At 49.4% G+C, this 17,117-nt stretch overlaps 1 protein-coding gene across 4 annotated transcripts in view; it reads right to left on the bottom strand.

Annotated features, from left to right (window-relative positions):
- Sfxn5 (sideroflexin 5) overlaps positions 1 to 17,117 on the bottom strand; it is a 138,212-nt gene that overhangs the window by 38,504 nt on the left and 82,591 nt on the right. For 3 of the 4 annotated variants that reach the window (XM_045152718.1, XM_045152720.1, XM_045152719.1), the window contains exons 9-10: positions 16,345 to 16,410; positions 6,334 to 6,424 (exon numbers count right to left, since the gene is read on the bottom strand). In XM_045152718.1, coding sequence (XP_045008653.1) covers positions 6,334 to 6,424; positions 16,345 to 16,410 — 157 coding nt within the window. The remainder of the gene's footprint in view (positions 1 to 6,333; positions 6,425 to 16,344; positions 16,411 to 17,117) is intronic. The other variant, XM_045152721.1, reaches the window with a different exon arrangement.

Here is a 17,117-nt window from a genome sequence, read left to right as displayed (position 1 = left end):
CATCTCTGGTTCTTGCCACCCTTTGCCATTCTGGCTGGAGCAGGTGGATGGAGCCAAGCTGGAGCAGGACTAATGGCTGCTGAAGGCTATGCAGTGTTGGGATACCCTGAAAGTTTAGCTTAGCTTAGCAATAGCAGGATCCCACCTGACAGAGATACACTCACCACTGCCAGAGCCTACTGACTCAAAAAGTGCACCAGGGTGGTAGTGTGAGCTTGTACAAAAACCCAGATCATTCAAAAACAGAATTTCCACACTATATACAAAACTAATAATAAAAAAAAAAACAACCCAAAACCAGAATCTCATTGCCAATGTCATCAGGGTAGAGTTTCACTTCTAGTACCCAATCCCAGATCTTTTGTGCCCTAGGTCCTTGTTCGATCATTGAATAAACCCATGTTGAACTTTATGATAGTTAATCTCTATTGTCAACCTGACTGGATTTAGAATCCCTGTAGAGACAACCTCTGGGCCCATCTGTTGGGGTGTTACCACAGAGGTTTAACTGAGGAGGGAAGACCCATCCTGAAGGTATGCACTATCCCCTGGGGGCAAGGTTTGGTACTAGATTAACCAGGAGCACCAATATTCATCTCTCTGTTTCTTGACTGAGGACAAAACATGACCTGCTGCCTCATGCTCCTCCTGCCATCCCTTCCCTGTCATGATGGATTGCACCCCTTCTTAAACTGTCTAGGCATGGACCACCCTTTGACATTGCCACATGAGAACTGTCATCTACAAAGGTCGAGCTCAAGAACTGCACAACTGAGTTACTGGAAAAAAAAATCTCATAATATTTTAAGTAGCTTACAATTTTGTGTCGGGCTGAACTGAGGCTGCAAGTTAAACATACCACCCCTTCCTCCCTTAAGTTGCTTCCATAAGGTACTTGATCACAGCAACAAGAAAGTAACTAATATAAGCCCTGACTGAGCCAGGCTGAGGGGCCTGGTGACCCCAAAAATCTTGGGAGGCAAATTTGAACTTAAACAGGCATTCTAGGCAGATGCAGGGACACAGGGTGCTCTGCAATCTAATCCTGACTGGGACTTCCAGAGTGGGCCACCCAGAGGAGATAGTGTCTTGAACTAAAGTGCAAAAGCCTGGCAGCTGGGGCTGAGGAGTAGAGAACAGCAAGCATCCAGGCCAGCGGAGCCGTGTGCCTATAGCCTCGGAGAGAAGACGTGAAGAGGACACAAGACAGTGGAACAGCGGCGCGGGGAGCTGTACTTTGAGGGTGGCCTTGCTCAAAGGAGGGACACTGGCGTGAAGGAGTCAACAACATGAAGACCCATGTGACCGGGGGGGCCAAGGGGAATAGAAGTGGGGCTCACTGTGTGTGAAGGAACAGGAGACCCCTGAAGACTATCCAGACAATCTATCTGTGTGTGTGTGTGTGTGTGTGTGTATGTGTGTGTGTGAGAGAGAGAGAGAGAGAGAGAGAGAGAGAGAGAGAGAGAAACAGAGAGAGAGAGAATGAATATGGTGAGCCGGGGTCTCTTGCTGCTACAAACGAACTTCAGACTCACGTGCCACTTCGGCAAAGAGATTTTTTTTTCATGACAGTTGCCTGCCCACTGGAGATGACATGGGATGCCCCGAGGCTATCATTTCTGGTCCGTGCGGGAAGCTCAGGGCTTGAAATCACTGGCTTACTTACGGCACAGCTGCTTCCTCATGGGTCCAGCCAGGCAGGGCTTCCTGTCTGTACTTACATGCAGTGGGGAGAGCTACCTTTAAAGATGTGCTGAGGTGACCCCTGCTACTGCCACATCTGTAGATCTCCTTGCTCCACCTATCCATGACTACAAGCATGTCTATTGTCTGACAATGTCCCTTGTGGGACCAGCATTTGTCCCTCCTGCGGCTGGCATCTCCTGGTACCCTTTCATCCAAGGCTGCACTGAAAGACTGTTCCTGAAGCCTGCCTCCCCTAGAGTGGAGACTAGAGGCTGGACCCCAGGGGTGTGCAGTTTTCCAGTGCTTCCTCTGTTGACCTTTAATGACACTGTATGTCCAGCTTCCTAAACCATTAACTTCCACCTCCCAGCAGCCACACATCAATTAACAAAGGGCCTGCTCCCAGCTCGAGCTCCTGAACACAATTAAGCATGACAGTCCACAAATAAGAAAGAACTAGAGAATTAATTAAGGTCTAAACAAATTAATTACCAGTCCCCAATCGATTCTGATGCCAGCACACATGCTCCCGGTCTCACCGTCTCCTACCAACTTGGTGTATAAATAGAAACCAAGATCTCCCACATGACTGCTGCTCTCGACCAGGACAGAGGAAGCCTGGAAGCCACCTTGAAGGAGACATGCGGCTGCAGAGAGCATCCAGGGCTTCCCAGGTCTTTACACATATGCACACATGTGTATACACAACCCTAGTTTAAAAGCGGGGAGGGAGGCAAGACACAGTGACCTGGCCACCTCTGACACATCCTTCACAGAAAGCTATGGAGGGAAAGCTGGGGTTCCACACTGGCTTGACTACCCCTGGGTGGGGCTAGAAGGCTTGGGCTCTTGTTAGTTCAGTATAACTCCAGCCCGGAAAGTTCTGGGCTCTGCAAACCCAGGGCAGGCCTTCAAGGACTGTTGACGTGACTGAGGAAAGGTAACCTCAGGGGGTCAAATGAGGCCTGAGAAGGGTGTTAGGCAGAGGGACTAGATATTCTGGGTCAGGGGATCTTAGGCTCTTCCCACAGTACAAGCTCAAAGAAGAGACAGCTCTCTGACACCCAGACTTTGGGCTCAGCAGGGCAGGGGACCAGAAGGGCTTGGAGGACTTAGCCAGAACAGTGGAGAGAACAGCCAGTTCTGGGAGCCTCCTTATTCCCTGCCTGCCCAGGAGAGTGGGGCAGGTGCCCTTTCTGAACTCCATCACCCATGCAGCGTCCCATGCCGCACGATGACAGGGCTGGACGCGTGCACTTCCACCTGCCTCTGTCCACTTACCCTGACCTGTCCTTCCCTCGTGCCAGTGCCCCTTTACGAGGTGATGCAGGTCCTAAGAAAGCTTCTCTGCAGCCTCTAACAGTGGCCAGCCTGTTGTGGAAAGCTGGGGGGGGGGGTGTCTGAGCCTACAGAATAGAGATGCTCTATCCCAGCTGAGGCACCTTGGGGACAAGTCCAGGGATGGGATGATGGCGTTCATGGCACACCGCGCTGTGAGGCACTGAGCAGGGGTGTGTGAGATGGGCCCATTTCTCTCATGGTCCTGGAGAAAGACTATCAGTTTGCAAGTCAAGCTGTACAACTTGAGAAAGTCACAGTGAGAAGATGAAGGGTGGGAATCAGGCTGGAGCCAAGAGGAGCAGGTCAGAAAGTCTCACAACAGAGGAAGAGACTCGGCTGAAGGACTCCCAGAGAGGTTAAGACGAGCTCAAGGTCACACAGCAAGATGGCAGGTAGGAAGGGCTGGAACAGGCCCCTGGCAAAATTCTTATCTGAAGCTTGACTCAAGGACTGATTACATCTGGATGGAGCCTCAAATCCAGTTCTGGGCAGCTGAGAGCTGCCCTTTCTCAGGCTGCCTCTGACCCTCCAGCCCCAGTGGCCACAAACACTAGCTGGGCAGCCACATTTGTTCAACTAGGCCCCATAACAAAGTCAGATGTAAAGAATTACTCCATTAATGGCCCATGGCAGAAATAGCTGAGTTCATTAAAAGCATGGAGTTACCATAGCAATTATCTTGGCTGGCTGAGGTTGTGGAAGTTTATTAGCCTCTGGGCCATGGAGGAGGTGAGGCTACCCCTCACCCAATCTCCTCTGATCTCCCTCCTTCTCACAGGGTCTGCGTAGGTACTCTGAAGCTCTTTCCTGTCATGGGGTCTGGTCTGTGGGCTCATTTCACACACAGGAAAGCTGAGGCCTGGAAGTGATGGTCTGGTTAGGGCAGTGCACCTGGGTCTCACTCAACTCTTCAGACAGAACCCCAACAATAGGGAGGTTATGATACCTCAGACTCTGTGCTGGGCCAGCCCCCACCTTTGTTCTCTGGCAAACATGGGACTCTGGTTTAGGGTTCTAACATTTGCATATACTTTTTTCTGCTTTGTGCTATACTTAATAGTATTAATTTTATGTATGTGTTCCTGTGTGTGTGTGCATGTATGTGTGCATTTGTATCTGTGTGCATGTGTGTGTCTGTATGGATATATGTATGTGTGCATGTGTGTGTATGTGTGTGCATGTGTGTATGTGTGTGTGTATGCGTGCATGCGTGTGTGTAGAGGCCAGAGGTTGACGTCAACTGTCTTCCTCAGTTGCTTTCCACCTTATTTACTAAGACAGGGTCTCTCAGCTAGACCCAGATCTGCTGATTTGGCTAGTCTAGCTAGCCAGCTTGCCCCAGAGAGCCTGTCTTCACCTACCGAGTGCTGTGATTACAAGCAGGCCGCCATGCCCATCTGGTGTTTAATATGAGTGCTGGGAATCTGTGTTCCCATCCTCATACTTATGTGGCAAATGCTTAACACACTTAGCCATCTCCCCAGCCCACAGCTGACTTATTTGAAACCAGGTCTCTCACAGAACCTGGAGCTCACTGATTTATTTAGACTGGCTGGTCAGTGAGCCCCAGGGTTCCTCCTGTCTCCGCCGCCCCAGTGCTGGGATTATGTACCACCATGCCCAGCACAGGAGATCCAAACTCCAACCCTCATGCTTGTACTTTACCAACTAAACCACCTTCCCAGCCCCATGATATTACTTCTTTCTTTCTGAAAGCTGCTCCTCTATGGTGTTCCTCTCCCTAGACACAGTGAGCTTCTGAAGAGCCAGGCGGTGACTGTGGAATCCCGAGGACCCAGCAAAAGCTTCAACCCTTTTCTGTGCCAGGAACCTGTATGATAGGTGAAGTCTACACATCCCTCTTGGATTAATGTTTCTAAATACACAAGACAAAATTTAAAGGATTATAAAGGGATTATATTAAAACAAATTAATTGTGATTTAGTAATAGATGTTTTGTTTTTTTTTTCTGAGATAGAGTTTTAAGACCCAGGCTGACCTTGACCTCTAGGTGGTTGAAACTTGCCTTGGACTCCTGATCCTCCTGCCTCACTCTCAAGTGCTAGAATTACAGGCATGCAACACCATGCCCTGTTAATAAATGTGTCTTTTAACTAATGAATTAAAAATAAGATCTAAACCAGACACATGCCTTTAATCCCAGCACTTGGGAGGCAGAGGTAGGAGGATCACCATGAATTCGAGGCCACCCTGAGATTACATAGTAAATTCCAGGTCAGCCTGAGCTAGAGTGAAACCCTACCTTGAAAAACCAAAAAAAGAAAAAAGATCCAGTAGTTGATGTGATCACTTTGGACTAGAATTGAACAGAAGCAATATTTGCTTGGGTTTTTGAGGTAGGGTCTCACCCTATTTATTCCAGGCTGACCTGAAATTCACTATTAAGTCTCAAGTTGGCCTCAAACTCACAGCCATCTTCCTACCTCTGCCTCCCAGGTGCTGGGATTAAAGGTGTATGCCACCATACCCATCTTAGAAACAATATTTTTAAATGTGTTTTTTAATTTTTATTTATTTATTTGAGAGAGATAGACAGTGAATGGACACACCAGGACCTTCAGCCTCTGCAGACTCCAGATGTATGTGCCACCTTGTGCATCTGGCTTACATGGGTCCTGGGGAATCAAACCTGGGTCCTTTGGCTTTGCAGGCAAGAAGAGCCTTAACTGCTAAGCCACCTCTCCAGCCCAGAAGTAATATTTTTAATTTCTTTGGGTAACAACTGTAATGTGACATGAAAGTATCTGGTTTCTCTTGGTAGCAAAGTCACAGTCCTATTTCTCACTGTAGTTTGCAAGGGATACTCACTATAGAAGGAATGTTAAATTTCAGTTAAAGTTTAGTCTGATTGTTTTTCCCAGTACACAGGATCTGCTGTGCTGTGTGCTGACCCTTGTGGGCCCCGGGACCCAGGTTAAGAATCTCTCTGCTAAGCCTGGTGTGGTGGCTCATGACTGCAATACCAACACTAGGAAATGTGAGGTAGGAGGATTGCTGTGAGTTTCATAATGAGTTCCAGGCCAGCCTGAGTCAGAGTGAGGCCCTGTCTCAAAAAAACAAATAATGCCATCTCTGTGCTAAAAGCTGAATGTAGCATGAGCTGGCCAGTGGCCCAGTATTCTTTCTTCTAATTTGTACACATTTTGCTCTAGATGTACCATCTGAGAGCCCACAGGCATCAGTGGGGTATGGTGTGAGAGAGTCACCATCTATCCAGAAGTCTGGGAGCCCCTGCCCCCTCCCAACATCTGACACTTGCTTCTCTGTGTGCCTCACAGATCTTACCTACAGCAGGGAAGGGCACGAATCTCTGCACGAGAAGGCGGGTGGCTGGAGTGAACTTGTTGGCTTTCTGAACCAGCACATTAAGGCCCACCTAGGAAAAAAAGGAGAACAGAAAAGGTGCATTGCTGTAGGGGTTCCTGAGAGGGGAGGGTGGAACTGGACGGAGGCCTCAGTAAGGGCTGGAGAGATGGCTGAATAGTTAAGGCACTTGCCCAGAAAGCCTAATGACCCAAGTTTGACTCCCCAATACCCACGTAAAGCCAGATGCCTCAAGTGGCGCATGCATGTAGAGCATCTGCAGCAGCTAGAGGCCCTGGTGTATCCATTCTCTCTCTACCCAGTGTGGTGGCGCATACCTTAATGCCAGTATTCTGGAGACAGAGGCAGGGGGGTTGCTGTGAGTTTGAGGCCAGCCTGAGACTCCATAGTGAATTCCAGGTCAGCCAGGCTAGGGTGAGACCCTACCTCGAAAAACAACAACATAAAAAGGCTTCAGTAAGCATAGCTGTGTAAAAATGTGGCCGTAGGGCAGTCACGGGCGCTGACAGCTCACAGATGGAGCTCACCAAGTCCAGGTCTCCCCAGCTCTTGGCAAGAAGTGACTCAGAAATAGCCTCTTGTACCCTTCAAAATTCAGAGGGAAAGTATGGCGAGAGCAAAGCACACACTGCAGACAGACACATGTGATGACATAGGAGAGGAGGCGGGGGAGACCTACATGCTATCCAGCACACGCTCACCTATGACAGGCCTTACTTTTGTGCTGCTGGGGATTGAATTTAGGACTGCTGGAATGCTGGGCAAACACTGAGCTATACCCTCAGTCCTTATTACAATATCTTTGTTTTTTAAATTTATTTTATGTGTGTGTATGTCTGAGAGAGAGAGAAAAAAAAGAGGAAGAGTGAGAGAGAATGGGTGTGCCAGGGCCTTCAGCTGCTGTGAACAAACTCCAGACCTATGTGCCCCCTTGTGCGCATGTGTAACATTGCGTGCTTGCGTCACTGTGCATCTGGCTTACGTGGAACCTGGATATTTGAACATGAGTTCTTAGGCTTCGCAGGCAAGCACCTTAACCACTAAGTCAGTCCTAGAATATTTTATTTATTTATTTGTAAGCAGAGAGAAATAGAAAGAAGAGAGAATGGCATGCCTTTAGCCACTACAAACCAACTCCAAATGCATGTGCCACTTTGTACATCTGGTTTTACTTGGATACTGAGGAATTAAACTGCAGTAGTTAGGCTCTGCAGGCAAGTGTCTTAACCATGTAGCAATCTCTCTGTGTGTGGTGTATGCACATGTGTGTGCCACGAGTGGGAAAATGTGTGTGTGTGTGTGGAGGCTGGAGGTTGATGTTGTGTGTCTTCCTCGATCATTCTCCACTTTATTTCACTGAAGCAAGGTCTTATACTTGAGCCTAGGGTTCACCAAGTTACCTAGTCTACCTTGCCAGCTTGCCCCAGGGATCATCCTTTGCTAAGTCCCACATGCTGGGATTTCAGGCAGTCACCACACCCACCTGGCATTCAGGGTGGTGCTAGGGACCAGAACTCAGATCCTCATGCTTGCATGGCAAGCACTTTACCCACCGAGCCATCTCCCCAGCCTCTACATGCCAATCTTAACAAAAGTCTCTTTTCACAGATAAGAGGTAGGCTTAGGGAGATAAGTAACTTTGCCAAGGACAGGCAGCTGTGATGTGGCAGGTAAAGGCTAAGGTTGGAACCCAGAGCCTGCTGGTTCTAAAGCTTCACTCCTAAACACAGGCTATTTACTTTGTAACTGGCCTCCTGCAGAAATGCTCCGACGCTCACACATTAACAAGAACTGCGTGCATTGCACGAGAACCCCTGACAAAGACCTGCGTGGAGCTGGGGTCCAGGTGAGTGGAAAATGAAAGACGGAGCCTTTCAACCACACCTTCCCTGGCAGCTAGAAGGCCTAGAGTCAAAGCCACGTACACACCTGGGAAAATGAGGAGTACTGAAGTCACAGGAAGCAGGAATCATGCAGGAGGGGAACAAGGGGATTCAGAGCTTCCCCATGGCTAACAGCTTCTTGGGAAAGGGCAGGGATGGAGTGTAGGGACAGGTGAGGAAGAATAAAGATCATTGAGACTTGCCCTGTGACTGTGAGGCAGTACCTACCTTCTCTGGTTGGCCATGCTTACCACTGGGTAAGACTGCCATGGTCTAGACAGGCAACCTAGCATGTTTGGCCCATCCCAAGTGAGAACCCAGGGAGGGGGGAAGAAGAAAGGAGAGAAAACAAGATCCTTGGCCTCATCTCTCTGACCTCCCTTTCTGGTGTTAACAGGAGGCTGATCTTTCCTTTCTTCCTGTCTGCAGCTCTGTCCTGGCAGTTGGCTTGGAGGCAAGTGGTCCTAGAAGGACCCCGTCCTCCTTCAGGGCATCACTCATTTCCACAGGTCCTGGGTTTGGACTTGGCCACACTAGGAATTCATGCACAAACCTTTACCTTGTTTGTTTTTCCCCTCTGTCCAAAAGGAGACCCTGTTTGGTTAATTTCTATTTTGTAGCTTATTTGGAGGCTGTTAAAACAGACCCTGGGGGACCCTCAGCAGCAATTGTTCCATATCTCATTATCTTTCCCAAACCTGATTATTAGCTCTGATTTTTCTGATCGCTAGCTGCTGTTCGTGATGAGTTGTGTGCCATTAATGCCAGCTGGTTCCCTTAAACAGGACCTACCATGCCAGGGAAAATGAGTTGGCATTCCAACCCCCCAGCCACTTGGATTTTTAATTTTAATGGGCTCCACCAAATGTTCTAGGCCAAAGGGCCTTGAAGAACCAGAACAGACAGACTCCTGATCGGCAGCCCACCCTGGATCTTTCCCACATGATGACTGATCAAGGTACTGGGGCAGTAAGACAAACTAGGGCCTGGGGAGGAATGAGAGGAAGTGACCACTTGCCTCCCCATGTCTATAATGCCCTTGTCCCTGGGCCCATGGCTGCTTGATTGGTAGGGTAGCCATACTGTCTCCTAGTGAAAACCCATCTATGCATGGGCCCTCTCCCCACTTTGTGGTCCCCAACCCCCACCCTGTACTTAGGCATGTGGGCCTCCTTTTAGGTGTGTACATGTTCCTTGCTAAATCTCACCCCATCTATGTGGCACCTGCTAGTTCTAAAACTTCACTCTCTCTCTTGGGTATGTGAGTGTGTGGTGTGCATGCATGTGTGGATGCAGCTGTTCACAGGTGTGTAGGTTTGCATGCACACATGTGTACATGCACATGGAGGCTGGAAGACCAGCTGGCTTGTGTTTCCTCAGGAATGCTATCCACCTCTTTTTGAGCCAGGGTCTCTCACTGGCCTGAAGCTCAGGTTAGATTGGCTGGTCAGTGAGCTCCAGGGATCCTCTTGCCTTTGCCTCCCCAGCACTGGGGTTATAGCACACATTCGGCATGTTTATGGTTCTGGAGATGGAACTGAATTCTTCATGCTGGCAAGGCAGCACTTAAAAAAAAAATTATTTATTTATTTATTTGAGAGCGACAGACAGAGAGAGAAAGAGACAGATAGAGAAAGAGGGAGAATGGGCGTGCCAGGGCCTCCAGCTACTGCAAATGAACTCCAGATGCGTGCGCCCCCTTGTGCATCTGGCTAACGTGGGTCCTGGGGAATCGAGCCTCGAACCGGGGTCCTTAGGCTTCACAGGCAAGCGCTTAATTGCTAAGCCGTCTCTCCAGTCCAGGGCAGCACTTTTTTACCGCCTGAGCCCCCCCCCCAACCCCTACTAGCGCTTTCCTCTTAAGCATGTGGTACATCATCCCAATTGCTTCCCTTCCCCAGGAGCAGTGCACTCATGTCTGCATGCCAGTTACCACTAGCTGTCAGCTTGAAAAAAGCAGCTTTCTGTGAGACACGAGGACAGCCAGCACCATGTGGAATGGGAGTTCCATGACAGAAAACCTTTGGTGTCATTAGCTGTCCTCATACCAACAACTTTCGAGGACAATTGTAGCCTAAGTTCTCCAAGGTGGCCCAAGGTGAGCTGGATTGATTCCAGTGGCCCTGCCTTACTAGGCTGCACCCTACACTCTGGCTGACCATGCAGCCACCATGGAGACCTCTGTCATGACGGCCTCAGCACACTGCCCTCACAGCTGCCCTCCGCTCCAACAAGGGGTGCCTACTTTGCCTCACCCTCACCCTGGCACCTTCACCCACTGCCAGCTCAGTTCCCCTTTGCAGAACCCTCAGGATCTTCCTGGACAGCATTCTTGTAAGGCCATATGGGAGACACCCAACCCACAGCTACCTGGTCTGTTTCTGGGCATCTTCTGTCTCTGCTCGGCTTGCGCTGCACCTCCCCACATGAGCGCCCCCTCCTAACCAAATGCCCGTTTCTATGCCCAGTTCTCTCCAGAAGCCATGAAAGTGTTCTTCTAAAAATGGATACTGGCTGGCTTCATGAAGTTTAGAAGATTCTCAGTGTGTGCAAGTCAGAGCCCGGAGGGACGACTAATCTGAGCGAGCCTGTGGGGCGCCCTCCATGAGCGAGCTCTCCCCATACTCATCCCAGGGCTTCAGAGGACTGCTCCTATCAGGCCCTCTTATTCCAGCCTAAATGTTAAGCCTTGTCTTGGTCCAGGGCATCCCTCTGACAGTTTCTACGAGAGCCTGGATTTATTTACCTTCTTACACATTTCTGAGTCAAAGTAATACATGCATCTAATTAAAGACTGAATCAAGTATTTTTAATATATGGACTATTGAAAACCCATCTCTCCAAATGGATGCTAAGTTCTTGAACCTCTAATTCCTCATTGAATTCCCAGAGTGTAGTGAGATGAGTGGGGCTTAATAATGCTTCTAGAATCAATCAAATGAGTCATTTATGAGGCAGGAAGACAAAGAATCACAAAGGAGACCTGCCACAGCTGCTCACCTTAGTGACACTGAGTTTTGCAGGCGTCTAGAAGCACAGCTGAGATGATCATTTCACCGACTCTGATGGAGGACGGGCAGGCCCCAAGGACCACCACAGCTTTGAGCAAAGGATGCAATAAGGCAGAGAGGGAGGAAGGCTCTGCAGAGGCACAGAGCTATAAAACACAGGGTTGAATGCACAGCAGTGTCTGTAGCTGCTATGTGGCCTCAAATGCATCTTCCTTGGGGTTTGAGTAAATCTGAAGAACAGTGGAAGAGGGGGCATGCTGGATAGAAGGGTGGCATAGGTCAGAGCTTAGGTCCACTCTGGGGTGATAGTTAATATACCTGGGTGATCAAGGGTTTGTGTGGCTCTTGGGAGGCTGGGGATAGGTCAAAGAATTAATGAAGTACCAAAAATGGCCACCAGAGGGAGCCGATTTGTAGACTAAATTTAGCTACCAAGTAGATTTGTGACCCTCAATGAAGGTCAATTGTCTTCCAGCCCCAGCCAGCCCATTGGTTAGTAATGAATGGGCTCAAGAACAAACAGGCAAAGGGGGATGGGATAGAGTTAGCCACTGGCCACAATGCCAGTAGCTCCAGCTGCAGCGGAGTGGCTTGTTTGCTAGCAACAGTGGCCTCTCCTAACCCCTGAACCATGTTCAAGGCCTGGTGGGAAGCCAATTTCATCAAACCCTTCCATGTTGGAGGAGACAGTGACTTGTCTTCCCAAGGTTTGATGTGGGGATACTTTTGGTGTTTGATTTTCCAGTGTCACCATCTGCAGGCTTCTGGAACACTTCAGATTTGGTGGTGAGATCTACATACTAGCCTTTCCAACCCAGAAACCACTTGCGGCAAAAGAAGCAAAAGAATTTACAGGTGCTACTGCGCTCCTCTCCCCACACTGGAGAGAGCAGAAGGGCATGGGTATACCTCCCCTGCAGTAAGTCAGGCCTGTCTTGCAGGAGGCAGGGTGTGCTCTGGACCATGCTGTTCACTTAAAACGGTCAGAAGACAGAGGCCTAGGACCCAAGTAGGAAGGAGGGGGGCAGGTCTAATGTACCTCTCAGAAGTCCCCCTTCAGGCAGGGCATGGTGGCGCACGCCTTTAATCCCAGAGGTAGGAGGATCACCTTGAGTTCAAGGCCACCCTGAGACTAAATAGTGAATTCCAGTCAGCCTGAGCTACAGTGAAACCCTATGTCAAAAAATTTTTTAAAAAGTCCCCCTTCAGGCCCTGCTACTCTCAGAGTGCCTGGGGAGGGACCTGCCTACCAGGGCACAGTAACATCTCTTCCCACGTGAAATGTGCCGATACGTGTCCTGGGTCCTCTGTAAAGGCCCTTGTCACTTTTCTGTGTAGAGCTAATGAAACCAGATGGCAATGCAGGACCTATTATAGACCTTGGAAGAGAATCATCCTGCTTTTAAATCCAGGAGGAAGGACCAGGCCAAAAAACCCATCATCATCATCATCATCAGTCTCTTGATTTCTCCCTTAGCTTCCTTGAAGTTGAACCAGTGACATCTTTAGATTCTTTCTTTCTTTCTTTCTTTCTTTCTTTCTTTCTTTCTTTCTTTCTCTCTCTCTCTCTCTCTCTCTCTTTTTTTTTTTTTTTTGGCTTTCTGAGGTAGGGTCTCACGCTAGCTTAGGCTGACTTGGAATTCACTATGTAGTTTCAGGGTGGCTTCAAACTCTCAGTGATCCTCCTACCTTTGCCTTTCAAGTGCTGGGATTAAAGGCGTGCACCACCACGCCCAGCCAAATTCTTTTTAAAAAAAAATATTTTTTTTTATTTATTTGAGAGTGAGTGAGAGAGAAAAAGAGGTTGATAGACAGAGAATGGGCACACCAGGGCCTCTGGCCCCTGCAAATGAACCCAGATGCATGCACCACTTTGTGCATCTGGCTTACGCGGACTCTGGGGAGTTGAACCTGTGTCCTTAGGCTTCGCAGGAAAGTACCTTAACTGCTAAGCCATATCTCCAGCCCCTCATCTTTAGACTCTTGATTCCCTTCTCCAGACAAAGAACTACTGTCCTCGTCACTACCTGATGAATCAGAACTACTGCTTTTATAATCAGGAGGCTGCGCTGGCCCTGCAACATGGCTTGGGTCCCATTCCTTGTCCGTCATGGAGCCATGGGTCTTGAAGCTGGGCGGGGGGCAGTGCTGGCCCAGTCAGGTCCCTCGCCATCCGCTGCCATGTCTTCTCCATGCACATCAATGGCAGGCACTTTCTGACACTGTCTGAAGTCCCTCATCCTATGTGCCTGTGTGTGCTGTGCCCTCCCTCTGGGATACTCAGCCTGCCTTCTGCTGGCTCTCTCCATCTGCCCCATGAGTCAGCCCTGCCACTGTGAGCTCAGCACCCTAGATGCAGCATTACCACAGTTCTGACTGCCACCAAGTACTCTACACTTGTCCTCCCAGCACCCTAACCTAAGGCCACGCCAGGCTGTAGCCACAGCCCTGAGATAGGTGGTGGCCGAGCCCACCCTGCAGGGAGCCAGTGGGTTGAGCCTACTCTTTCTCCTTGTGGACACTTGGAGAGCCAACCATAGAAGTATTCCACACAGATTCCAAAATGAAAACACAAAGAAGACCGAGAGAGGCTTCCTTTGTTAAAAGACAGCAAACTGTTAGGTTTCAAAAATAACTTAAGACGGAATTTCTTTTTTATTCTCAAGCAAGCAGCCAGACATTGCCAAATCTATTTAGGAGGGCTTCGGGAGGCTCCGAACACTGATGGTCCTGAACCCAGCATGAGGCATTGTTTGGGGGAACGTTTGATTCTGGTGAGGTGGGAGGGCAGCTGCTAGGAGCTCTTCGGAGAGAAGAAGGGCCCACAAAGGAGGCTGGCCTGCACCCCGGCTACCTTCAGTCCTTGAGACCTGCTCTCAGCCCGTCAGCCCCCAATCCAGGCAGCCTGCTTATAGGGACTCATTTTAATTAATGCCAGAGCTGGGCCAACCACTGGGGCAGTGACACTTGTTTGCAGGTCATCTCCTCCTAACAGGCTCACCCTGGGAGGGGATTTGTCACTAATTGAAGCTGAGATCAGTTAATGAGGCCGAGGGGCCTGGGGTTCCAGAGAACAAGGGAAAGGAAAATAAAATAAAGCCTCTTTCTTTGGCAGTTTTGTGATTTACACACACAAAAGAAAAGAAAGCAAGCTGCCGGTTTTCCAAGTCAGAAACTCTGCTCCATCTGCCCAAGTGAGCCCTTCAGCCATGAGGATGCCTGACAGGGGGACTGAGGGACATCACCACTGCTGAGACTCCAGCTCCTGAAGGGGAGAGCTGGGGAGGGGGCTCCTGAGGCCTGAGATCAATCAGCGACCTAATTAATAGGTATTTATGGAGTGGTGCTCTTTGCTCCCTCTGGGAGAGAGGAGACAGGTGGCTGTTCCTAGCTAGTTTATAACCCAGCTGTGGGACAAGGCTCAGGTGAGGAACAATGATGGTAGGGACGGACATGATTGAATGTGGAAAGAACAGAAGTTTCTGGAACTTATGCAGCAGGGAAGGGGGCAGTGCTAGGTAGGGAGGATGAAGTAGAGGGTATCTCTCTTATGAAGGCATTAATGTGAAGTCACTAGGCCCCTGGGAGCATCTTTCTATCATCCACTCAACAATCTAAGCAAGGTTCTGGCCTGGAAGGTGTTGGACTGCAATGATGGACTAGGACCCAGAAAAGCCAGAGCTCTCAGAAGAGGGATCCCTGTTCCTTCTGCATCTCAGTACCGCAGGCAAAGCCCTTCCCTATGTGGCATCCTCTTCTCAGAGACTCCTTCCTTGCTGGAGCATCTTCAGGAGGCCAGGCATGCTCTTGGTTCCTCTCATGCTCAGGAGCAAGGAGTGGGTGAATGAGCCCCCTCCCTTCCCAGAAGAGCCCTGGCCTCAGCCTAGCAGACTCTCACATTCAGGATCCCCAGTTTGTTTGACTCCCAAACCAAGTTCCACTCTGGACTAAAGGCCCACCAGGTAGGTGGCACTTCCTTGGAGAACCATCTACCTAGGTTTGGCCACATGTGCCTTTCTCATTGGTGGTAAGACATCAGGATGGAAGGAAAGAGAGAGATCCTGGGCACAAGATGGGATGCCTTACTTAACTGCTTGGATATGACCTGGTCTATGTGGGTTTAAAATAAATGAGGCCATTTCAAGACAACTCCAAGTCTCTTCTTTAGAAGAACGGCAACACTAACTATGGTGTTAGGACACACAGGTTATCACATAGCTTTGAGAAATTATGTTCACTTAATGGCATAGGAAAGATGAGGAAAGGGGGTTTTACCAAAAGATTAGTATATGTGAATTCTTTCATTACATTTGAATTTATATTTTCTAATTATTTTTCTTAACAATTACATATACGTTTGTGTTATTAGTGAATGAGATGATAGTTGTGAAGTGAAAAATTTCCCTCTGGAATTGCCTATAGGAAATCACTCCCAGTGGGGACCTAGAAAGTACCAGATACCCAAGAATGGGATCAAGGCTGGGACACGGTCCTGAGCACTTGATTCTTCACTCTGGCCCTGGTCCCTTGCTGTGTTGCTGACTTCTGCCCTCACCTGGGAACCATCAATCCCACCCACTCAGTCAGGCTGTGAACTCAAGTGAGTCACAGCTCTGTTATCACAGGCCTACAGAGAAACTCAAAATGAGTATACTGCCCCTGCCTTGAAGAGCTTATAGACTTTCACCATGTAGTCTCACGCAGGCCTTAAACTCATGGCCATCCTCCTACCTAAGCCTCCCGAGTGCTGGGATTAAAGGTGTGTGCCACCACACCCAGCAGCTAACAGGCTTTCAGAGCAAGATGGGTATGTGTATCTCCAATCAGGCCCCAGAGAACCAGTCTCCCTGGGAACCCAGGCAAAAAGCCCAGGGGCTGTGTGCTGAGTGTGACCAGCTGCTGTAGGAAGAGTGCTGGCTATCCTCTCCAGCCTCTTTCCCCCACAGCACTAGTTTGGGCTTTCTAGATGGCAGAGCCTTTTTACCTAGAAAACCACCCCACTAACTCCCCATAGACCCTGCCCCCCCACCGTGCCCTGGCCCACCCAGGCAGCAGATATGGGGGGGGGGGTTACTCACAGCAATGGAGACAGCACTGATGACAGCTCCCAGGTACCCCTGGATGAACTTGGATGCGGGTGAAGGCTGGAAGACAGAAGCAGTAAGGTAGACCAAGGATCCCATACTCCTTTCTTGAAAACAGCCAAACCAGCAAGAAGCAAGGTGGGTGGGAAGGAAAGGGTCCTTAGGTAGCCAAAAGGCCCAGGCCCCTCTCAGCAACCTTCCAATCAGAGGAATACAAGGTGACAATATCTAGAGACATGCTGTAAGGGCCCTTTACTTCTGTTCCAGAAAAATCTGTCCTGACAGACACAGCTGGCTGGAGGAGGGAAACACCAGAGCTCACAAGCGACCTTTATGGTCAGGCAAGCAGGGACCCACTGAGGAAGGCTACATGTTAAAAGTGTGTGTCTGGTACCTGGTGCACTGTCCCGGGTGATGGCTAAGGTAAAGCTACTTCTCATAGGTCTCTTTAGCCAAGCAGCCCTGGGGCTTCCCTGTCAGGATGGGACAGTTATCCCAAGTCTCAACGTAGAAAATTAAAACAAAGCTAAATAATGCGTCTTCACTACAACTGCAGTTTTGGAGATGATGGCTTTAAAGTAAACAGGAAGCAATCAGGTGGAATTGTAGGAGTGAGACCTGTGAGACTGGGATGCAGGGTTAGATGGGAGATGTCCTCAAGTTCTCACTGCTCAGACCAGCTCCTAACCTCCTCCCTATGTCTTTGGCACTGCTAGAAAATGCCAAGACCCCACCTGCCCACCCAACAGCCCTTCAGAGAAGACCTA

This window comes from Jaculus jaculus, chromosome 6 (assembly GCF_020740685.1).
Source record: "Jaculus jaculus isolate mJacJac1 chromosome 6, mJacJac1.mat.Y.cur, whole genome shotgun sequence".
NCBI lineage: Eukaryota > Metazoa > Chordata > Mammalia > Rodentia > Dipodidae > Jaculus > Jaculus jaculus.
Note: the sequence above shows the minus strand (reverse complement) of the source record. Positions and strands in the feature narration are given on the sequence as shown.